At 42.3% G+C, this 24,526-nt stretch overlaps 1 protein-coding gene across 1 annotated transcript; it reads right to left on the bottom strand.

Annotated features, from left to right (window-relative positions):
• Nucleotides 1–8,388: 8,388 nt before the first annotated feature.
• Nucleotides 8,389–16,012, bottom strand: LOC149456936 (antigen-presenting glycoprotein CD1d-like). The gene is made up of 5 exons (XM_089684223.1): nt 15,955–16,012; nt 14,593–14,748; nt 11,398–11,676; nt 10,010–10,276; nt 8,389–8,489 (listed from the first exon to the last, which is right to left on the bottom strand). The coding sequence occupies exons 1-5, from the start codon at nt 16,010–16,012 to the stop codon at nt 8,389–8,391; spliced, it is 861 nt and encodes a 286-aa protein (XP_089540349.1).
• Between the last annotated feature and the right edge of the window lie 8,514 nt (nt 16,013–24,526).

The raw sequence follows: 24,526 nt of genomic DNA on the forward strand, positions 1-24,526 counted from the left end.
TACAGGAGATGGTCAGAGACTGCAAGCATATTACAGGAGATGGTCAGAAACTGCAGACATAATACAGGAGACGGTCAGAGACTGCAGACATAATACATGAGATGGTCAGAGACTGCAGACATGGTACACGAGACAGTCAGAGACTGCAGACAGGATACAGGAGATAGTCAGAGACTGTGGACAGGATTCAGGAGATGGTCAGAGATTGCGAACGCTATACAGGAGATGGTCAGAGACAACAGACATTCTACAGGAGAAGGTCAGAGACTGCGGACATACTACAGGAAAAGGTCAGAGACTGCAGACAGGATACAGGAGATGGTCAGAGACTGCAGGCAGGATATGGTCAGAGGCTGCAGACAGAACAGGTCAGGGACTGCGGACAGGATACAGGAGACTGAGGACAGGATACAGGAGACTGCGGACAGGATACGGTCAGAGACTGTGGACAAGATATGGTCAGAGACTGCGTACAGGAGATGGTCAGAGACTGCGGATAGGAGATGGTCAGAGACTGCAGATAAAATATGGGAAGAGACTGTGACAGGATACAAAAGAAGGTCAGAGACTGCAGACAGGAGATGGTCAGAGACTGTGGACAGGATACGGTCAGAGACTGTGAACAGGATAAAGGAGACTGCAGACAGGATACAGAAGACAGTCAGGGACTGCAGACAGGAGACGGTCAGAGACTGTGGACAGGATACAGCAAATGGTCAGAGACTGCAGACAGGATACAGTCAAACACTGTGGACAGGATATGGTCAGAGACTGCGGACAGGATACAGGAGACTGCAGAGAGGATACAGTCAGAGACTGCAGACAGGATACAGAAGACAGTCAGAGACTGCAGACAGGATACGGTCAGAGACTGCGCACAGGATACAGGAGATGGTCAGCCGACAGTGACTCCAAGTCAGTTCCCTCCAGTGTCAGAATGCTATAAGATGCTGATCGCCGCCATTATAAGTAACAAAAAAAAAAATCCCAGTGTCTATACCGCCATTTGTAAACGCTATAACTTTTGCGTAAACCAATTAATTGACGTGTATCGGGATTTTTTGTTAGAAAAGACATGTAGTAGAATACATTTTGGCCTAGATTTATGAAGAAATTAGATTTTTTTTTACATTTTTTACTGGACATGTTTAATAGCAAAAAGTAAAAAATATTGTTTTTTTTTCTCAAAATTGTTGGTCTTTTTTTTTTTATAGCGCACAGGCAATCAACTACCACCGATAGAAAGCTCTATTCGTGGAAAAAAAGTGGCCAGTAAGTGTATATACAAATAATGCAAATTAGTATTTAATAATTCTATCTAGTAGTTGTTCATAGGAAAGGTGCTGACATAAGAATATTAGAAATACTATGCACCAGGGGTGGACTGACCATTTGGGCACTTGGGCACTGCCCGAGGGCCCAGGGTCTGTAGGGGGCCCCATGAGATGCCCTTGATACCTTTCATAGGCTTTTTTGGGTGTGGTTTGAGTGTGAGCTAGGACACAGGGGCCCCATGATCCCCTATTGCCCAGGGGCCCCATGAGTTGTCAGTCCGCCCCTGCTATGCACCTGACAGGAACAATACCATAAGTTTATTGGCTGCATCTGGAGGTCTCAGATGTTTCTATCCACTTCAGCTCCAGCGAATTATCTGTACGTCACTGGAGTTTCAACCGTTATACCAGGAGGCAGGCATCATTCCAGTACTGTTTTTAAAGCCGGCGGTCAGTTCTCTTGTAATAGCAATCATAGTAGCTAACTAACTGCTGGATTGCTGTTACAAGCAGTGTAGGGGGATGTCCCCCCTGCCTCCTGCCAATCAACCAGCTGGCCCTTCCACCGGCTGATCGTAGAGCCCAACAAAGACTGGGTCAGCTTTATTGGGCTCTATGACATAGTAACCCGGAAGCGATAACCTTACATCACTTTTGGTTTACTCAGGAATACATGGTGTCATTTTTAAAAAAGAAAAGCATTCAATCATACCAATCTTGTTGTGAATAAATGCTTTTAAGGGCAGAGGAGGGATTTGGGGTTTTAAAGACCCCAGATCCCTCCATAAAGAGTACCTGTCACATGCCTATTATTGTCACGTGTTTACATTCCTTGTGACAGCAATAAAAGTGATCACATTTTTTTTAACCGCTTCCCAGCCGCCCTATAGTAGAACTATACATGATATCACTATATGTGATTTTCATTTCCGAGTAGGGGATATGCGTCGCTGCCGCCCTACGCGCACTGCCATTGGTGGCTACAGATGTCAATCAACAGGTACCGGCAGGAGATTCCCTACCGGCACCCAGCGATCGCAGAGTATCACTGGCAGGAGAGAGACCTGTGTGTAAAAAACACAATTTTCTCCCCTGCTAGCAAGCACATGTTGCTGTGTATTTCTCTGCACAACAGAGAAATACACAGCAGCATGTTTCCCTAGTAAAACACACACAGCAAATTATGTAAAACAGCACACAGTTAACCCTTTGATCGCCCCAGATGTTAACCCCTTCCTGCCCAGTGTCATTAGTACAGTGTCAGTGCTGTTTATTAGCACTGATCACTGTATTAGTGTCACTGCAGATATCAGTTGCAGTTAGTCAGTTCCCACCCAGTGTCAGAATGCCCACCGCAGTCCCACTATAAGTTGCTGATCAACGCCATTACTATTATAAAAAAAAATAAATAAAAATTCCAGTATCTATACCGCCATTTGTAGATGCTATAACTTTCATGTAAACCAAATAATTTATATGTATTGGGATTTTTTTTCAGCAAAAATATGTAGCAGAATAAATTTTGGCCTACATTTTGACGAAATTAGATTTTTAAAATTTTTTTACTGGATGTTTTATAGGACAAAGTTAAAAATACTGTTTTTTGTTTCAAAATTATTGGTCCTTTTTTGTTTATAGTGCAAAAAAAATAAAAAATGCACAAGTGTTCAAATACCACCGAAAGAAAGCTCTATTTGTAGGAAAAAAAGGACTTAAATTTCATTTGGGTGCAGCGTTGTATGACCGCGCAATTGTCAGTTGAATTAACGCAGTGCTGTAATGCAAAAAAATGGCCTGGTCAGGAAGGGGGGTAAACCCTCTGGAGGGCAAGTGGTTATGATTTTTATTTTGCAAAAGTTAGGTTTTACTGTTGCTGAGAATGATACAAATATTCTCCCTTTTGTACTCCATACTGGTAACCCTTCACATGCAAAACCTTGTGACAAAACAAATGTGAAAATTGACTTTAGGAAGAACCCGTCACTGTGACTATTCAGGGCAAGGAGTATCTTTGTAAAGGCCCCTAACCCCATGATACCTCACCACTCCTTCCTCTGCCTTCTATAATACCCAATGTTGGCTAGTGTAGGAAACTAGGGGGGAGCTGTGCCATCTCTCTCTCCATCATGTGACAGTGCTTGGGCCAAGTGATTGGCTGCTAGACCTGAGCACTGTCACATGGGAGGAGGTCACATGCTCCCCCAAACCCTGAAGAACTGGCTATATACGTTGGCTAAGACAGCCGAAATAACAGTACAGGAATGCTTATGAAACCAATACTTTCACTTTCACTTTGTCTGGAATAAACGTTATGACTCATTGCAGTAAAATTGAGTATTGCTTTCTTTTTCTGTTGTCCAGCACAGTTCAGTCATTTGATGCACCTCCATTTCTTCTCGTCAAGGATAGTCTTTCCATAGTCGTCCCAGCCATGGAAGTGTATCTTCTGTGTTATGTAAAAAGAAAACCCAATTATTTAGCACAGATTGGTAGTAAATCAGACCTTCATGGAGCTTAACAAAATACATAGTTACATAGTTAGTCTGGTTGAAAAAAAGACAAACGTCCATCTAGTTCAACCATTAAAAAAATATACAATCCTATACTCACAGTTAATAAAAAACCCAATAAAGCATGATCCTATGTGATCCAGCAGGGCAAAAAATTCCTTCCTGACCCCTGAGAGGCAATCGGATGTTCCCTGGTTCAACTTTACCTAGAAATATTAGTATTCAGTTATATTATGTACATTTAAGTAAGAATCCAGGCCTTTTTAAAACCATCTAATGAGCACCAACTCTTGAGGGAGTCTATTCCACATTTTCACTGCTCTTGTAGATTATATCTCTTTTCCTCTGGACATAAAGAGTGACCCCTTGTCCACTGTGATGACCTTAAAGTGAATAACTCTACACTGAGTTCATTATATGGACCACCTATGTATTGGTAGCACTACCCCCTTAAGGGTTGCTTAGTCATTTTTGGGTTCCCTGTCAATCTGGACCTCTTGTTGAAAGCCCGACCTCTGTTGAAACCACTGTGCTCTTGTGACCAAAAAAAATTAAAACTGTAAAATGGACTCACACACAAGTTAGTATAAACCAATATGAAGTTTATATTGGAATTAAAGGTAACTTGGTCAAGAAGAACAAAATGACATTGATATATGCAACAAATATAGTCATTTTTGGCAAAAGTAACATTCACAGTGAAGCAACAATAACTGTTAGCAGCCTGCTTTCAGAAATAATCCACTGCCTCCACTCTGAGGGAACTACTGAATCCTCAGTGACACGGAAATCTATCAAGAAACAGGTAAGCTCCCTGTGGGTCCTCAGAACTAGATGACAAGGATTAGATGTGAAATAAAGAGAATTCTCATTTGTAATTGAGCAATGTCCCTTTAAGAGCACTACAGTGTCTTCTGCACGCTTGTTGGGGCCCAGTCAGTATGACGTTGAGTTAAGGTGTGCCATATAGTTCCTCGGGATGGCAAAACAAAGTTATAGAGGGAAAGGGGGATATTTAACACTTTTCCTTTTGGTGGTAGTGAATAAGTGTAGGGTCCCCTATAAAGCACTAAAGCATACTTGAAGTAATGAGTAGCAACAATTGACATTAGTGTCTATGAACAAAGACAAGTCCCTCTGAATATCAAAGGCAAAATGAACAGCAGTAGGAATCCTGCTTTGCTGAAAAAGGGAACTTGCTGTCTCAGTTGGCACTGCTGTATCCTGCCCTGCAACTGTATGTCCTGCAGTCAGCTTGTATGGTAAACTGTAATGCAGATGTATCCCAATGATGGTGACTGGGGGAACTAGGCTACAAACTGAGGCAACTATATGTAATGTTCACAACTATGTGTGGGCAGATAGCTGAAGTGGCAAACTGTCACTATTTGCTTGGACAGTGGGTGCATGGGTCTTTCTCAACCTATCAATCTGCCTGAGTAATCTGGCAGATCGTAGCGGTCTGTCTTTCTCTGCAGATGGGGTCAGTCCACGGAATCTCCTATTCAGACCTGGCCTCCCATCAGGTCTCCTGCTGTCAGATTGGCCTGCTGGGCAGTGTGGCAGACCAGGTGGTCAATAGCCTCTTTCCACTCTTCCCTGACTCCGCGGCCTAGTTCAGCACTTCAGCTGCCAGCACACCTCCTTCTCTTTCAGCCTCTCCCTGCACTCTCTTGGCCAATCTCCCAGGCTTTGATATTTATATGACCCCGCCCACACACTACCTTTCTTGGGAAATGTAGTTCCTGACTGCCCTGCTCACCAGCTGAGTCCTCCTATTCAGCATACAAGTTCCAGAGGACTGTTCTGTCCATGTGAGTGATCCTGAATGGCAGGCCACCGCATCTAATGTCCATCTTAAGGCTTCATGTACACGAACCTACTTTAACTGCCGTCGGCTGGAAAATGCAAACTGTGGGCAAAAACACAGTACCGTGGTTGCCGTGTCTTTCTGCATTTTGTATTTTCTTACGGTCAACGGTCAAAACGTACATAGGCTTTTATGGTGTTGAGTTTAGAAGCTTTGGCAAAAAAAATGCCAAAAGCTCCTAAACTCGAGTTTAGCAGCTGCTCGTGTACATGAAGCCTAATGTATTGCAAGTAGCAACATTTCAGTGCGTTACATATTTATACAAAGAGGCAATGTTCAAAAAATCCACAAAACAATAATTAAAAAGAGTACAAGGATCACTGTGACATAATTATGGCGTATTGTGTCTCATACTGTACATCAGTGTTGAGAGATCAAAGCAGAACAGTCCCCAAATGCCATGATGAGATAAGAAGACTTCCAAGGATAGCCAATGTGGCACCAACCGCTTGCATGCAAGGCTTACCAGAAGATATGTGACCACCTGCTAAGAGTGATCAATCTTCACTTTTATAAGATGCTATTGGTGGCATCAAAGGGAAATGGATGGTTAGAATCATCTGCTGGACACCCAAGGAAAAGACTGGTAATCCTCCCAAGCCGATCTCCGTGTATATGATGGCTCCAACCACTCCAAATGAGTTATGGATGCTGGAAAGACCTGTTTTAGTACTTGTACATGTTGATTTGTGTCTGGTATCAAGGTACAGTGTCCAGCTGCTATTTATTGGTATTTATTTCTCTTAGCGCAGATTTTGGGTTATATTTAAACAATTACAACCACACTGACTACAGTGTGACAACTAATTTTACCTATCAAAACTAAACAAAACCTAGCACCTATCTAGGAGGGTGCTACAAATATGGAAACATTCAAGGGAAAAATCCAAGGAGTGTGTTTTTTTTGTGTATATTATTTATTTGAGGAGGAAAATGGGTCAAAATTGCAACCTAAAAAAGTAAAGAGCCTACACGCTTTTCTTGTTTGTTTTATTCCTGAAGAGGTGATATTTCTTCTGAAGATCTGTAATTGGTGATGCATTACATTTTTTACACACTCTATTAATAAGAATTTTCAACCAAGATTCACACAATTTTTTAACTAGGATTTTATTGGAAACCATGCATGATTTATGGGTAAAAAATTGTATGAGTCTTGTGTGAAAACATTTATGGATCCCATTTATTTGTGAGTTGCTTATTGCTGCTAATGTTCACATTAGTACTAAAGTAAAAACATTAGCTAATAATTCATCATCTCTAAGTAATTTTCTAACCGCTTGCTGACCGGCCCATGCAGATATGCTGCTGTCATTCGCTGGGCCTGGACCAGCTGATCAGCTGAGCGAATGACAGAAGAGAGTCCTGTGTTGGGCTCTCACAAAACATCACAGGGCTCTCTACAGATAGCAGCGATGTGCCAGTTTTCAAAGCAGGGAGTAAAAACCAGCACATTGCTTAGTAAAAAGAGCACACAGAACACACTGTAAACATTGTTAGGCACATAGTTAACCCTTTGATTGCCCCTAAATGTTAACCCCTCCACTGGACACAGCGGAACACAGATCGCTGTATGGGACTGCAGTGATCACATGAACAGTAGTAAACAAGATATCACTTCTTGACATCATTGTTTACTACTTGTGAATTTTGTGAATGATCACAGAGGTCACATGGTACAAGACCATTCACAACAGCCTTGTACCATGTGATAAGCTGTGACCAATTACAGCTCTCACAGTATGTCTCAATGGCAGCCAGAGAGAAGGAGAAATGATTGCTTTTACAGCCTTTATGAGTGTAAAAGCAATCAGTGTAAAAAAAAAACAAGAAAACAAAACTTCATCACCCCCCACTATGGTGACACTGTACTGCTAGGGTGACAGTATGTAAAAAAACAAACAAATAATAATATAAAAAAATAAACATGTAAAAACAATTTTGAAAACGTATAATTATATTTTTATAAACTGATTTGGGTTATTTTTTTTTTACCAAAAAAGGTAGCTGAATACATTTTGGCCAAGATTTATGAAGAAAGATTATTTATTTGCAAAATTTTATAAGAAAAACACTGTTTTCCAAAATTTTTGGTCTTTTTTCTTTTATATAGCAAAAAAATAAAAAAACCCACTGGTGAATAAATACCACCTAAAGAAAAATTCTCAAAAAAATGCTAAAAATTTCATTTGGGTACAGTGTTGCATGACCGCGCAATTGTCATTCAAAGTGTGACAGTGCTGAAAGCTGAAAATTGGCCTGGACTGAAAAGGGGTAAAAGTGTCCAGGCTTGAAGTGGTTAAGGTATAATTGACACATCTATAGCACTGTCTGTTGGGGGATACATACATTTTTATCATTATCTGATTATTTGAAATATGTTTTTTTTAATACGACTTTATAAAATAGCACTGTTAAAACCTTCTTTTTTGTTTTCAAAAATCATATGTTCTAGGAGGTTAATGGAGTTAAATAAAGAGATCTAACCAGTAGTCAAAAGAGGGAAAAATGCACTATGGGAGATTGCTAGAGTACTGGAAAATGTATACCAATATTAATAATTTGGGGTAGAAATGTTATGTCAAGCACAAACCTTATAAAGGCTATGGGGCTAGTGTTGGCTTTTTAGGATTGATAATGGGAATGTACCAGCTGCACCATAAATGTATACCAAAATTCATATATGCTCAATAAACCAGTCATATACCTTGTTGTGTTTCCTGATAATGCAATCTTACCTGAGACTTCTATAATACTTCAATAAGCATGCCACTCCAACCACAGAAACCACTGTGATACAGACAACCAGTCCTCTGGATATCTGACGTTTCATATCTGTAGAGATAGTGAAGGAGCTCAGGATAAAGCAGAAGTCTCCCATTTATCGGTTTTAAGTTTTATAAATGTTAGTTCTGCTTAACGGCACTTTAAATAAAGTGATACCATTGTAATTAGTATACAATAGTGAACCTGATTTTTGTTTCTATAATGATTATGTTAGTGTAATATTACAGCTCATGTAGCACTTTACCTAATGAGGACTGTCATCATTTAGGTGGAGTACTTGAGGATGAAGATAAATCACTCACACTGGTCATTTAACCTTTTTTCAGGATGTGATAGCTATGTGAAGGCATGGGCAGGTGACAGGTCCTCTTATGGAGACTTCAGGGGTCTATTAGATGCAGGTGCAGTTTGTTTTCTCCACTGCAGGTGGTGCTCAAACCAAGTGGCACCTCAGCCTGGAGAGGAAGTCCAAAAGAAACATTTCACAATGGTTTACTGGGTCAATGGAGCAGTGTCCTGGTTGGCTATGCTGGCCCATGTGATGCTCGGCAGCCATCTTGGGTAAGCAGAATCTATTTAAGTCCCTGCCTCCGGGTTTTGGCACGCTTCTGGCATGTTGCTAGTGTAGGGACAGAGACTCCGCTTGTAAGGATAGCTAGCGATAGGGAAAGTATTCTGACGAGGAGGGAAAGATTAGGGACTCACTATCCTGGAAAGGAGATCCCTCTTGGGACTGGCCAGGTCATACTTCACTCTCTGAAACAGACGCTGTCAGCACCTCTTTTCCTCTACATCCGACTACATTGAACTGTGAGTTATCTCCCTAGCAGGACCCTCTTTCCTGGATGTTTGGAATGTTGGCTTTCTGTTTAAAAGAAGCACCAATTTTACTGCAACCAAACTCTGTGTATTTACTGTCTACGCCACACTGAACTGACCAATGTGCCCAATGTTTCCCCTCTACTGCAGTTAGTTACGCTCAGATCATACTTGATTAGGTGCTGCTGTAGCTGGGGAATGATTGCTCTGAACCTGGACGTTTTATACTCATCACTTTGAGATTTATTAGTTGCCTCCTGCTCTCAATGTTAATATTGTTTACTGCAGTCTCAGGTTTCCTTAAGGAACAGGAGAACCCAGAAACCAATACGGACACTGGCGGCAGGGGGCCCACCTTCACAGCCCCTTAAAAGTGATCCGGCTCTGGGGCCCAGATCTTTTTTTACCTGAAATCCCATCACCGGCTCTAAAACCATACCAAGCTTGCATCAACCCCTTGAATACCAGGACATTTGGAAACATAATTTGGTAGAGAAGGAGTTCATCAGGAGTTCTATGTGTCACCTATCTAGTTGTGTAGTGTGGAAAGTGTGTGTAAATCGCAAGGACAATAATTACAAATCCTTGGGCTGGTGAGACAATGAATGTACTATATATTGTATATACTGTATGTGTTCTAGCTGTGTCTGTTGCTGTTTGCCTGGAGGTTTTCTTTGATTAGTTCATATTTTGAATCTGCTATTTTCTTGTAGCAAAACCACAAGCACAGATTTCTATGGATTACTCACCCAGATGTACTATTAGGGGTTCTTTCAAGCTGCTGTGTTCAACCCGGCAGTAGATAATTTGCTGTTTTATCAAATTTGTAATTATCAACACTGTTATCTGGTAAGTCCCGTCTCCATTGGGTAGAGTCACAGTTGACATCACATCCTCCATTTTATTCTCCTTCCACAAGCTTACATTGATTGGTTTTGGATAGAAGCCGCTCACCATACAGATGACCTTTGTTTCAGATTTATAAGGTTTCTTGGTTATGTACACCTGTGGCTGGACTGAGATATATGGAGGAAAGTTGAGAAGAAGAAGGATTATTAGGGTAGATATGTAATGGTCCTGATTCATCAAGCTGCAAAAGAACTTACAGAACTAAACAGGTCTCTTAAGCAGTATTTTAAGTAAAAACATAGGCCGTTAACCATGACCCATTCCTCAACCATGTAATGTATGTGTGTGGCATCAGGGAGGGTGGACTTTAATGCCCACCCTGTGCACATATACCTTCACGGTGGCCAAGGTTTCTGTGCTGAGAGAGCATTCACTACATGTTCCCAGCACAGTGACCAAGCTATTGAAGGTGTCTCCCAGTCAGTGGCTGCACTAGAGTTGGTGTCACCTGGTGCAGTAAAACATGGTGTCAATCCTTCCCTCATAGTACATAATACAAGAGATAGCCAGAGATAGTGGACATGATACAAGAGGTGGTAAGAGACTGCGGACATGATGCAAGAGATAGCCAGAGATTGTGGCCATAGCTCTGCTGCACAGTAGCTTGGGAGTCTCCAGCAGCTATGGATGGATGGGGTAGAGCAGGGACTCCATGTCTATGCTGCTCACAGTGGCATGGTGATAGGATGGTGTGGCCCAGGATCCGGTTTCCGGCATGCCCACTGCCTTGCAGCTGTGCTGCCATTTATTCATTGATTCCCACCTGACCAAAAATGGTTGAGCATGTCCAAGCCCAGTTGGTTCTGGAACTGTACATGCGCAGTTCCAAAGTTGTCCCATGTCTGTATTTTTTATGGATGGTTGGCAACCCTTGTGTCACCCTGCACGTGGGTGTCACCTGGGTGTGGTCTGCACCCTCATAGCAACACCACTGCTCCCAGTCTCTTTTTATGATTGGAAGCTCGCAGAATGTGCTCGTAATCATGTGTCCACTGTGACAGCCAATCACATTGATCATGTGGTTTGGTTGTCTGTCCCATCTCCTGGCATTAAGCCACAGTTAAAGGGCCACCAGGAGGGGGCTGGAAGAGGTTAAAATAGAGATTAACCTGAGCACTTGCATCTATTCTGTCACCACAAAGCCATGTAAACCAGTATAGTTTATTAAAAATTACACAATGCGCAATTATTGTCTAGGATTGTCTACTTCTTTCATTGTGTTACTTACTCTTTCTTGAGAGGGCTTCTTTCCCTGCAGTTGAGTATGTGGTGGCCATGGCATGGCACTGGTTCTTCAGCATGTTTTCAATGGAAACCAGTGTTACTGTGTCATTCTGCAAATGTTTCTGTACAGCTTTGGACTGAGGATTGTTCTCAGGAACCCACACCCCTGCTGTGACATTTAAATGTACCAGATCTTCTCCTTCCACAGCTACCTTGAAAGCATAGCCTGCGGGGTCGTCTGCGGATGAGGGACATATTGCCACGCACTGAGTTGTGAAGGCACCTAAGAAGGATAGATTTTCACTAAGCTTAACTTGTAATAATTTGAGACTTCTAGATGTAGTATACACAGGGGTCTATACAGATATGGAGCTATATTTGTTAAGGGTATCCCTGAGGCAAAATTATTATGTCTTCTTGGCTCTCCAACTTTCATATTGTAAGGCAAACATATAGGTAAACATGACTTTTTTTTACCTGTTAAATAATACTACATCCAGGGGTGTTGCTACCGTCAGGCACCCAGGTCACAAGCTCTGCATGACCTTTAGATTGTCCTAGATCCCCGACACCATGATCCCTTGCCATTACTTCAGCTGCCTGTCACAGACTTCAGAACCAAGGGAAGCTTTCCCTAGGCTCCTTCTCTTCTCTGACGTGTTACATAACACACATGGGAAGAAGCTTGGGAGGAAGGAACCCTCTCATATTGTGCTGTATCTAAGATCATAAATTCAGTGGGGGAAGAGGGGGGAATGAACTGTACTGGGGGACAGACTGACCTGGGGAGGGGGGTGGGAGATGATTTGTGCTGGGGGTGGAATCTGGAGGGAACAAGGGGAACGGAGGTAAAGTTAGAGGGCAGATTTTCGCTAAGAGGGGGAATTTGGAGGCAGGGGGGGATTTGAACTGGGAGTTAGAATATGGGGGGAAGGTGAGGATTTGTGCTAGGAGGGTGAAGATGGGGGGAAGATTTCTATTAAGGGGAGTGGGGAACTGTACTGGGGACAGATGGCCCTGGGAAGGGGGGTGTAACTAAGATTTGTGGTGTGGGTGAGAGGATTTGTGGATTTGTGCTAGGAGGGGAATTTTGGGGGTGATTGGGTGCTAAGAGGGGCAACTTGGGGGCAAGGATTTGTTCTGGGTGGGAAATTAGGAGAGGAGATAACTCATCCTGAGAGGAGGGAATCGGGAAGGGGGGGGTGAGAGGAATTTTGTTGGAGGTGGGAGATGATTTATGCTAGGGAGTGGAATTTTGGGGAAGAAGAGGACTTGTGGTAGGAGGGTGAAGTTAGGGGCAGATTTGTGCTGGTGGGGATGTGGTGGGGGGGGGGGTGTCAGAGGATTTGTGCTGGGAATTGGAATTTGGGGTGGAGGTGAGGATTTGTGCTAGGAGGGTGAAGTTGGAGGCAGATTTCTGCTAAGGTAGGGGAAAATAGAGGAAAGTGAGGTCACCATCCTGCCTTTGCAATATAAATCTCACTACTGAGTGGACAGACATACAGTACATAGACACTCACCAGCCACTTTGTTACGTACACCTTGCTAGTGCCAAGAAAATCTCCCCCACGCCATTACACCCATTACACAGCCACCACCGGCCTGAACTGTTGATACAAGGTAGGATGGATCCATACTTTCATGTTGTTTATACCAAATTCATTCCAGAATTTATTTTGACCCTACCATCTGAATGTCTCAGCAACCAGTCTACCTATTCTCCTCTGACCTCTGACTTCAGCAAGGCATTTTCGTCCACACAACTGCCGCTCACTGGATACTTTCTCTTTTTCGGACCATTCTCTGTAAACCCTAGAGATGGTTGTGCGTGAAAATCTCAGTAGATCAATTTGTTTTTTGAATACTCACACTAGCCCGTCTGACACCAACAACCATGCCATGTTCAAAGTCACGTAAATCTCCTTTCTTTCCTATTCTGAGGCTCGGTTTGAACTTCAGCAAGTTGTCTTCACCACATCTAGATGACTAAATGGTCTGAGCTGCTGCCATGTGATTGGCTGATTAGCAATTTGTGTTACCCAGCAATTGAACAGGTGTACCTAATAAAGTAAACAAAATACGATTCCTCCTGCGCTCCAGGACCCAGGCCGGTGGTGAGTAGGTGAAATCAAACCCAAACGAAATGACCACCAGAGCATAGAAGGTCATGCAGCTCCAAAACAAGGCTGGGGAAACCCGAACAATAGTGCAAAGTGAAAAAAAGAAGAAGCGCACCAACCTTGCGCATTACCTCAATAACCAAAATTTATTAGTAAAAGAATGGTACTCACAAACAGCGAATAAAAACAGGCATGTAAGTCCTCCAAGGGACTTCAGAAACAAGAGGCCAGCGCGAATCCCATCATGGGGGTAGACACTCAGTACAACTGACGCGTTTCGAAGGACGTACCTTCTTCCTCAGAGCTGATTGGACTGAGAGTGAATGTTCCCATTTATAACTATACACTGAAGTTAAGCCCTCCCCAATGGGCTGGGAGGAGGGGCCAAGGTGTCAACAGAGTATAGTGTCTAGTCATCAAGATATTACTCAACAAATATAAAATAAATACAATGTAGATAGATATATAAAATAGCTTAAAAATGACAATAAATAATTTGTTACTAAATGCAGCTTATAAATATAAATGTGTAATACATAGATTGGACTGATGGCGAGATACATAAAAAGTGGAGAAAGAGGAACTCATAATTGCATGAACCAAGAATGGCCTGGTTAAATTGCCCACCCTTTATTTATAATTTACAAATCACTGGCCATTCTTGGTTCATGTCTTGATGACTAGACACTATACTCTGTTGACACCTTGGCCCCTCCTCCCAGCCTAAGACTGCCCAACCCATTGGGGAGGGCTTAACTTGGTGCAAGCGCAAGGTTGGTGCGCTTCTTGTTTTTTTCACTTTGCAGTACCTAATAAAGTGGCTGATGAGTGTACTTTGACAGGTAAAACAGCCACCCTACATGTATTTTATCTGTGTATTTATTTTCCTGGAGATCAGCTTTAGGTTATCATAATTCTAATGTGGTTGCATGTTCTTTCTCAATAGAATCTATATTTTACCTTTTTAACAAATTTCTTACCTTTATGTTTTAGTTCCTTGCTCAATTCATCTATGTGTATGTGAAAATAATATATAAAACTGCCCAGAAACATATTAAAGAACATCCAGTCAGTGTTACTTAAGTTCCCCTTTGACCAGCTCTGCTTGAATACAATCAGCCGTGAATCATTGTAGGCTGCCAGTATCTGAATATCTTCCACCTCCAGGGAGCCCCAGAGAGTCAGTACTCGATCGCTGGAGTAGTAGTAGTTCTGTAGTAAGTTAATCCTGATATCTAAGAAGGAAGGAGGAAAATGCATTGTTCATCATGTGCAGAATAGATAAGACTTTTAACACAAACCATTCAATGCAGCAGGTTGCTTAGGTTTGCTCCAGCACACTCAAAAATTCTTTAGGCACCCCCTAACACCTTAATCAAGGGGAAATATAGCTTTGCAGGAGCAAGTGTTCAGGTAAGTAAAACTGCTCAACACCAATGCTAGGGGTCTATTACTGCTGCTGGGGGTCTACTATTGCTGGAGTCAGTGGGGTTTTATTATTGCTGCTAGAGGTATATTATTGATGTGGTCAGCGGCGGTTATTATTGCTGCTGGATGATAATTTTTTGATGGGGTTATTACTGTTAATTTATATTATGAGTGCTGCTGGGGGGGGGGGTATTATTTTGCTGAGGGTATTACTGTGTTGGGGGTTATTATTGTTATTAGTACTGCTGTAGGGAGCTTTTTTGTGCTGAGGTTTATTTCTTGACTTGCCACTTAATGGGGGTTATTGCTGGCACTGACACTTGCTGGGGTTATTACTGGTCCTGATACATGCTATGGGGTTATCATTGCTGGCGCTGACACCAACATTTGTAACAACATTAGCTTATTTTACCTTTGCAATCTTTTCAGTGTACCTCGTTGGTCATATGTTGTTCTAATTCATAGCAAAGTAGGTGCAGTCTGTATTCCCCTCTGCAGGTGGTGCTTGACCACAGCAGCAGTGCAGATGGGGGAGGTGGGTTTCTCTGTAATTTCCTTGGCCATACGGGGCAGTGCTATGTTTGGATGCTTGTGCCAAATGGTGGCCATCTTTGGTCAGGCAGAGTCTATTTGAGACTCTGACCCCTGAGTTTGGCACCCTTTATGCGAGTGGCTAGTGTAGGGACACATTCCCCATCTGTCACGAACAATGCTGGGTGATAGGGAGAAGTTCCGGAGGAGTAGGGCGAGAGCAGGGACCACATCTACCTCATCAGGAAGTGTCTCCTTTGGGTTGGATTGGCCAGGCTGTATTCCATTCCTTGTAGAAGATGCTGTCATCATCTTCGGAACCTCTACCACTGTCTCACCACTGTGCAGATGTAAGTGGCACCAAACGGGTCAGCCTCCCTTCTGGGCCTGTTTGTACTTGTTGAACTTTTTTCCATAAGACATTGTTTTTGGTAAATTCGGACTCTGTGTGTTTACTGCCCCCCACACCACGCTGCACCTACCCCACACTTGGAGGCAGTTGGCAGGATATGCCTCCCGGCACTCCTGTATCAGGTCCATGACCGCGGAGCTGGCCATCAACTCTCTGGAAGTATGGGCTCCCAGGGCTGATTGACAGCCCCCGAGACCAATAACACAAGGGACCAGATGAACCCCTCCTGGCTGTCCCCAAAGGCCACCAATAACCTGCCCATCTTGGTGAAAGGCGTCACCTTGGTGATTGTACAGGTATACAACCAGGTAGTGGAATGGGTAGGGGTTATGGTGACTCGAAGCCCAGTGAGCGCTGCAGTATATATTGTCCTGGGCATGAATGTTTTGAAGGACCTGAACTTACCTTGCTTGATGCCTAAGACTGAACAATTGGACTGGCATGCATGGGGCTGTCCCCTTGTGGTCCAAGTCTTCAAGACCTACTAGCAAGCAGCTAGTCAACAGACAGAACGGGTAAGGATAGTCTGTACACCCCCCAAACAAAAGCTATTCCTGGCATCCCTCCAAGAGGTAGTCTCGTCCCTACCCATCATGGCCCACAAACTGCAGGGAGCCACAATGGTGAAGAACTGAGGGAGCGGTTGGCAATCCACATCTTGTTCAAAGTCCACAAGGCCTGTCTGACCTGTTTGTACTTGTTTATTTTATTTTACAATACATTGTTTTGGTAAATTGTGACTCTGTGTGCTTACCGCTTGCCACACCATGCTGCTCCTACCCCACATTTTGGCAACTATAGTTTATTTTTTTGCCCGCTAACAACAATTATAGAACTGGTTTTTGCACTTGATGACTAGACACTAAATACTTTTGACCACTGCTCTCTGTATGCTTCCATGTACTTAAAAGGGGCCACAATTTGTGTTCTTAAAGCACCCCAAAAAAACTGTCAGAAACCACCCCTTCTGCAGTGAAAGAGGGTATACTATTTTGTTCAAACACAAATGTGCCAAAAGTCTGTTACTGTAACAAAAAAATGTTTTTATCTGCTAAATGTTTTTTTTTTTACTTGAAATTTGTAATATTTAATGTGTATTTCAAGCAATAACCTTTTTTCAGTTTTTTTTAGTTTTGGTTGAAGTAGTGAAACCGCATCAGGTTTTCACTACTATCTGAGACTGTGTTATGGAAATTTATCCACAATTCCTATTCTGACAAAGTTTTACTAAATTGTAGCAGTTGAAATTGTTTGTACTTTTCTCCAATCAAATCTTTAACTTTCTTATAATGTGAATAATTAATTTTCAGACAATGTAAAATGCATATTGTCATGCTTTCAATTTGGGTAAATAAACCCTTGTGACTTTTTTTTTTTAAGTTTTTGTCATATTTTACCATTTTGGTGAAAAGTCTTGATTCAGGTATGCTATTGTAGCAGAAACGCTGCTTTTTGCTTTTAAAGAAGTCCCTGAACCTTTCAAAAACGCAGCAGCTCAAAAAAGCATAGATGTGAACATGTTCCATAGGAAACCATGTTAAATGGACTGTAGTGCGTTTCTGCAAAAAGCACTGAAAAACACATTGGTGTGAACGGAGACTGTGGTAAGTGGCAGTAGAAAATATCCTAGCGTTGATGGGGGGAGAAATATTCCCCCATCATTGGTATTAGAGAAGGAATAGTGCCCAATCATTGATGTCAGTGAAAAATATTGCCCCATTGTTGGTGTCATTGAAATTGGCATTTGTGGGAGAAATAGCGTCCCTTCTTTGGTGTCAGTGGGAGGAATAGTGCCCCATGGGTGGTGTCAGTGGGACGAATAGTGCCCCATCGCTGGTGCCAGTGCAAGGAGTAGTGCCCTATTATTGATGTCAATGGAAGGAATAGTGTCCCATCATTTGTGTTATTGGGAGGAATAGTGTCCAACTGGTATCAGTGGAAGGAATAGTTCCCTATTGTTGGTGTCAGTGGGAGGAAAAGTGCCTGGTGTCAGTGGGAGGAAAAGTGCCTCATATCAGAGCCTGGAAAAGTGCCCCAAGGGTCAGAAAAAAGGGAGTGGGAAGGAGGGAAGAGAAGGGGAGTGCCTTGCCATCCCACGTCAGGGGTCTTCAGAGTATCTAAACAAAGGGCCAGTTTACTGCCCTTTAGACTTCAGGAGGGCTGGACTGTGGTAAGTGGCAGTAGAAAATATCCTAGCATTGATGGGAGGAGAAATATTCCTCCATCATTGGTATTAGGGAAGGAATAGTGTCCAGTCATTGATGTCAGTGAACAATATTGCCCCATTGTTGGTGCCATTGAAATTGGCATCTGTGGGAGAAATAGTGTCCCTTCTTTGGTGTCAGTGGGAGGAATAGTGCCCCATGGGTGCTGTCAGTAGGACGAATAGTGCCCCATCGCTGGTGTTAGTGCAAGGAGTAGTGCCCTATTATTGATGTCAATGGAAGGAATAGTGTCCTATCATTGGTGTTATTGGGAGGAATAGTGTCCTATTGGTGTCAGTGGAAGAAATAGTTCCTTATTGTTGATGTCAGTGGGAGGAAAAGTGCCTGGTGCCAGTGGGAGGAAAAGTGCCTCATATCAGAAGCAGGAAAAGAGCCCCAAGAGTCAGAAAAAAGGCAAGCAAGGGGCTGCATCCAGCCCACAGGCCATGGTTTGGAGACCACTGCCCTAGACTATAGTGCTGTGTGTTTCCATTGATGCACACAGTGTAGGGAGGCACAACTCTAGTCCCTGCATACAAGGCTGACTCCATAGGATGCTGCAAGAGAAAAGAGACACCCTGAACAAGGAAACCTGGAGCAGGGGTCATGTCACCAGCTTATAATGGAACAAAGGCAAGTATTAAAAGACAAAGAAGCTGCATATTCAGTAAGTGATTAAATCAGCTGCTGAAAGTGCTTAAAAAATTAGGGTTTAGTATTATTTCATTGAATTAAAATATCCAAGAATAAATCAAATGAAATTGAATGAGTTGACTTACCTGTATTTGTGACACTCAGGAATAAGTGGAAAGATAAAGTCAAGGATGGGATCAGGATTTTTATCATTCTTCAAAAATGTTTCACTAGCCCAACCAAGTAAATAGAAAACTATAATATTAGAAAGGAGAAAGGAAACTGAGGCGTGGGAAACAGGCTTGTGTATTCTTCCAGAGACTGTTGAAAACCTCTCATTTCCTGCCGATATAGAAAAGATGGACCACACAGATGTGGAACAATACAGCTGTGGTGGTAAATGGTAACCAGTCCGCTTCTGACAAGGTGGTTAGGAGTATATTGGAAAGACAGAATGCAGACGACTCCCATGAATAATTATTCTAATATGGTAAAACACTACATATTATTGTTCTGACCAGTAACACTTTTTAGGTACTTCACTCCCACCCCCCCAAAATTGAAGACTCTGACAAAAAAGTATTAAAAAATTAGGTATTGGAAATTTTTTTTTTTTTTTAATAAGTACAATGTACGCATTATAGCCACTTGAAGACCAGGCTTTTTCTGGCACTTTTGTGTAACAATCAGTATTTTATACTGGAAAATGTTTCAGAACCCCCAAACATTATATATTTTTAAAAATCAAAGGCCCTAGAGAATAAATTGGTGGGTTCTTAAATTTTTTATGTTATTCGACATTTGCGCAGTGGCTTTTTAAACGCAATTTTTTGGGGAAAAAATTGAATGTATAATGCAAAAAAAACCACAATACATAACGCAATTTTTTGTAAAATATTAAAAATACAAAACATGTTACGCTTTAAAATTGCGCATGCCCGTACAATGGCGACAAAAAGCATAGATATTACTATCTACAGGCGACACTTTAAAAGTCTTTACAGGTTACCCCATTAGATTTACAAAAGAGCTCTGGTGCTAGAATTACTAACCAAATCTGACAATCATGGTAATACCTCACATGTGTGGGACGATCGCTGTTTGCCTGCGTGCCTTTGGGGGGATGGGGGCACGTTAATGTCTGTTTATAATTTTTTTTGCTTTTATTTTTACACTGACACTTTAACCACTTGCCCTCCAGAAGATACCTCCTTCCTGACCAGGCCATTTTTTGTGATACGGTGCTACATTACTTATACAAATAGAGCTTTCTTTCGGTGGTATTTGATCACCTCTGCATTTATAATAAAAGACCAACAATTTTGAATTAAAAAAACAGTATTTTTTACTTTTTGCTATAAAACATCCAGTAAAAAAATTGTAAAAATCTAATTTCTTAAAAAATGTAGGACAAAATGTATTCTGCTACATGTTTTTGCTAAAAAAAAAATCCCAATACATGTAAATTAATTGGTTTATATAAAAGTTATAGCATCTACAAATGGTAGTATAGATACTGGAATTTTTATTCATTTTTTTTATACTAGTAATGGCGGCGATCAGCGACTGCGGTGGGCATTCTGACACTGGGTGGGAACTGACTAACTGTCACTGATATCTGCATTGACACTAATACAGTGATCAGTGCTAATAAAAAGCACAAGACTGTACTAATGGCACTGGGCAGGAAGGGGTTAACATCTGGGGTGATCAAAGGATTAACTGTGTGCTGTTTTACATAATGTGCTGTGTGTGTTTTACTAGGGAAACATGCTGCTGTGTATTTCTCTGTTGTGCAGGGAAATACACAGCAACATGTGCTTGCTGGCAGGAGAGATACCTGTGTTGTATACACATAGGTCTCTCTCCTGTCAGTGATACTTGGCGATCACTGGGTGCCGGAGGGGAATCTCCTGCCAGTACCTGTTGATTGACATCTGTAGCCGCCAATGGCGGTGAGGGTAGGGCGGCATGCGCATGCCCCCTACCCAGAAATGAAAATCACGTATAGTGATATCATGTAGTTCTACTATAGGGCGGCGGGGAATTGGTTAAAAAAAATGTGATCACTTTTATTGCTGTCACAAGGAATGTAAACGTGACAATAATAGGCACGTGACAGGTACTCTTTATGGAGGGATCTGGGGTCTTTAAAACCCCATCCCTCATCTGCCCTTAAAAGCATTTATTCACATCAAGATCAGTATGCTTGAATGCTTTTCTTTTTTAAAATTGACACCATGTATTCCTGAGTAAACCAGAAGTGATGTAAGGGTATCGCTTCCGGGTTACTATGTCATAGAGCCCAACAAAGCTGACCCAATCTTTGTTGGGCTCTACGATCAGCTGGTTGAAGTGCCGGCTATTTGATTGGCAGGAGGCAGGGTGGACATCCCCCCACACTGCTTGTACCAGCAATCCAGCAGCTATTTAGCTACTACGATTGCTATTACAAGAGAACTGACCGCCGGCTCTAAAAACAGTACTGGAATGATGCCTGCCTCCTGGTATAATGGTTCAAACTCCAGTGACATACAGATACGTCGCTGGAGCTGAAGTGGATAGAAACATCTGAGACCTCCAGATGCAGCCAATAAACTTATGGTATTGTTCCTGTCAGGTGCATAGTAATCCTAATATTCTTATGTCCACACCTTACCTATGAACAACTACTAAATATAATTATTAAATACTAATTTACATTATTTGTATATACACTCACTGGCCACTTTATTAGGTACACCTGTTCAATTGCTTGGAAACACAAATTGCTAATCAGTCAATCACATGGCAGCAACTCAATGCATTTAGGCATTTATCCTAGGTTCACATCTGTGCGGGTGGTGCCGCTGCGGATCTGCACGAAAATCCATGCAGCCGCACCACCCGCACAGAGAAATGCGGACCCGCGGGCGAGTGCCATTAGTTCTAATGGCACGCCGCCCGCATTGGAAAATGCAACCATACTGGGAACCGAGGTTCCTGTGCGGGCTGTGTTTTCCAAAGAAGTGCAGGGACTTCTTTCCCTGCATGTCACGGGCACAGGAGTCCATTCAAATGAATGGGCTCTCGTGCCCGTGTAAAACGTGGCCCACACGGCCGCAGAGATATGAACCGGGGGACTTTGAATGTGGAATGGTTGTTGGTGCCAGACAGGGTGGTTTGAGTATTTCAAAAACTGCTGATCCACTGGGATTTTCATGCACGACCATCTCTAGGGTTTACAGAGAGTGGTCCGAAAAAAAGAGAAAATATGCAGTGAGTGGAATTTGTGTGGGGGAAAATGCCTTGTTGATGTCAGAGGTCAGAGGAGAATGGGCAGACTGGTTCGAAATGATAGAAAGGTAACAGGAACTCTTGTCAATACGGACCAAAATCTCTGAGGAATGTTTCCAACACCTTGTTGAATCTATACCGCGAAGAATTAAGGCAGTTCTGAAGGCCAAAGGGGGTCCCAACACAGTACTAGCAAGGTGTGCCTAATAAAGTGGCCGGAGAGTGTGTATCTATATAGATAGATATATAAATATAGATATATATATACACATTTACAGTCAAAAGTTTGAAATTTTGGCAGTGATATTGAAAATACAGCTAATCATGCCAAAAAACTGGTTGGGTTATGTAAGGATAGTGATCCTATGAAGCCATTTATTATCAAATTGTTGTTTGGCTCCTTTTTAAATCATAATAATAACGGAAATTACCCAAATGGCCATGATCAAAAGTTTCCCTCCCCTGGAATGTTTGGCCTTGGTACAGACACACAAGGTGACACCCACCGGGTAAAATGCCAGTTAGAGGTTAATGTTCCACATCTGTGGCTTTTTAAATTGCAATTAATGTCAGTGTATAAATAGTCAATGAGTTTGTTGGCTCTCACCTGGATGGACTGAGCAGCTTAGTTACTGAGACACGCAGAGCAGAATTGAACTGAATTGAATCAAAAGACCTACATAACAAGGTAATAGAACTTTATAAAGCTGGAAAAGGATATAAAAAATATCAAAAGCCTTGAATATGTCAGTCAGTACTGTTCAATCACTTATTAAGAAGTGGAAAATTCGGGCATCTCTTGATACCAAGCCAAGGTCAGGTAGACCAAGACTGCAGCCACAACTGCCAGAAGAATTGTTTAGGATACAAAGAAAAACCCACAGGTAACCTTAGGAGAAATACAGGCTGCTCTGAAATAAGATGATTTGGTTGCATTAAGAGGGGACAATATAAAACTTGAACAAAAATGAACTGCATGGTCGAGTTGCCAGAAAGAAGCCTTTACTGTACTAATGTGCAGTAAACATTTGTATTTCTTATAAAGCTATTGCCAGGACAATGTTGTCCAATGCCCAGGGTGAAGATCCTGAACTGTGTTCCCCCTTCCCCTGATGTGGTCGCTCCCCGATTATTTTCTGGGATCTATGAGCACTAAGTGCCACTACTGTCTGTCTAAAATTTGCAAAGTGCAACAAAAAAAAAATGCAACCTTCCCTAAGTACACCACTGGTGCAGACAATGGACCTCACCACTGTAGACATCACTGCTCATCGGCTCCAGCTCCTCTTGTCAGGTAGGGCAGCCCTCAGGTATCAGGAAGGGTCAATAAAGGATGGAAGGGATGAGGGTGGGCTCTCCACTCCATTGAATGTACTCTATGAGCTGCCACCTTGCAGCATCCTCTCCAACATATAGGAACACTGGACCCAGGGCAGCTGCCCCCTCTTGCCTCCCACTAGTTGTAAAAACTTTGCAACCAAGGTATACATCACATTGTATTTAAACTTCAGATGAATCTCAAACATATGAAAAGCACACAAAGTTTTTCTCTCTCTTAGGATTATAACTTAAAGAGTAACTCCACTTTCATGAAAAAAATAAAGCTAATTAAAACAAAAAGATATATAGCTTATAAAATTGCTACGCAAGCCATGTTGAATATCAAACTACTCAGCCCTGTCTATCAATATTCAGTTCTTAATAGGGTGAGAGAAAAGCTGTTTTCTATTTCAATGGTTTTTATTAATTTTTAAACAGTATAAAAGAGAGGCAATAAAACACAGGGGCTATTAATTGCACAGATAAAAAAAATGCAAAATAAAAAAAAAAGGAAAAACGGTGCTCTAATGCCAACAGGGCAAAAGGTACGCCCACGCAGAGGCTATCAATGGCACATAAGTTACAAAACATTACTGTAACTGACTATAACAACTAAATGCAGCAGTCCAGTCACACCAAAACAGAGAGAGAATGAAAAAAGAACAAAGAGGGGAAGAAAAAGAAAGAGAAAAAAAAAAAGGGAGGGGCAAGGGGCAGGGATCCAAGAGCGCCAATACCGAACGCCATTACATCCCCAGACTAGCCGGGGAGATTGTGGGAAAGGCATATTGCAACCACGGCTCCCATATTTTCAAAAATTTTTGTTGGGAGTCGTTGCGGATACTCAACATCTGTTCGTTGAGCATCACAGTGGTCATACGATCCCGCACCCCCTGAAGAGGGACAAACGGACTCTTCCAGGCCTGAGCAATTGTTCTAGTGGCCGATAAAAACAGATAGGAAGCCAACTTCTGCTGATGAGCCAAGAGGCCCGGTATGGGGCAATGAAGCAAAGCATACCGAGCATCCCGGTGTATGGAGAGATGGAACAAGGTGAAAAGGAGGCCAAACACACGAGACCAAAAACGAAACAGTCTCGGGCATGACCACCAGATATGCAATACATCTCCACAATGGCCACAACCCTGAAAACACTGATCACTACAGGCAGGGTTAGCCCGGGCCAACCGAGCCGGAACCCAGTACCAG

Source organism: Staurois parvus, unplaced genomic scaffold, assembly GCF_062004578.1.
Source record: "Staurois parvus isolate SC_StPar_1 unplaced genomic scaffold, SC_StPar_1.0 ptg000340l, whole genome shotgun sequence".
Taxonomy (NCBI): Eukaryota; Metazoa; Chordata; class Amphibia; order Anura; family Ranidae; genus Staurois; species Staurois parvus.

Bases quoted from the DNA above. Each gene is read 5' to 3' on its own strand.
- LOC149456936 (XM_089684223.1), bottom strand. From the start codon at position 16,012: ATGGACCTGATACAGGAGTGCCGGGAGGCATATCCTGCCAACTGCCTC. The intron at 14,749-15,954 runs GTAGGTGCAGCG...CTTCCTTCTTAG, and splicing joins CAACTGCCTCCAAGTGTGGG to ATATCAGGATTAACTTACTA. The intron at 11,677-14,592 runs GTAACACTGACT...TATCCTTCTTAG, and splicing joins CTGGTCAAAGGGGAACTTAA to GTGCCTTCACAACTCAGTGC.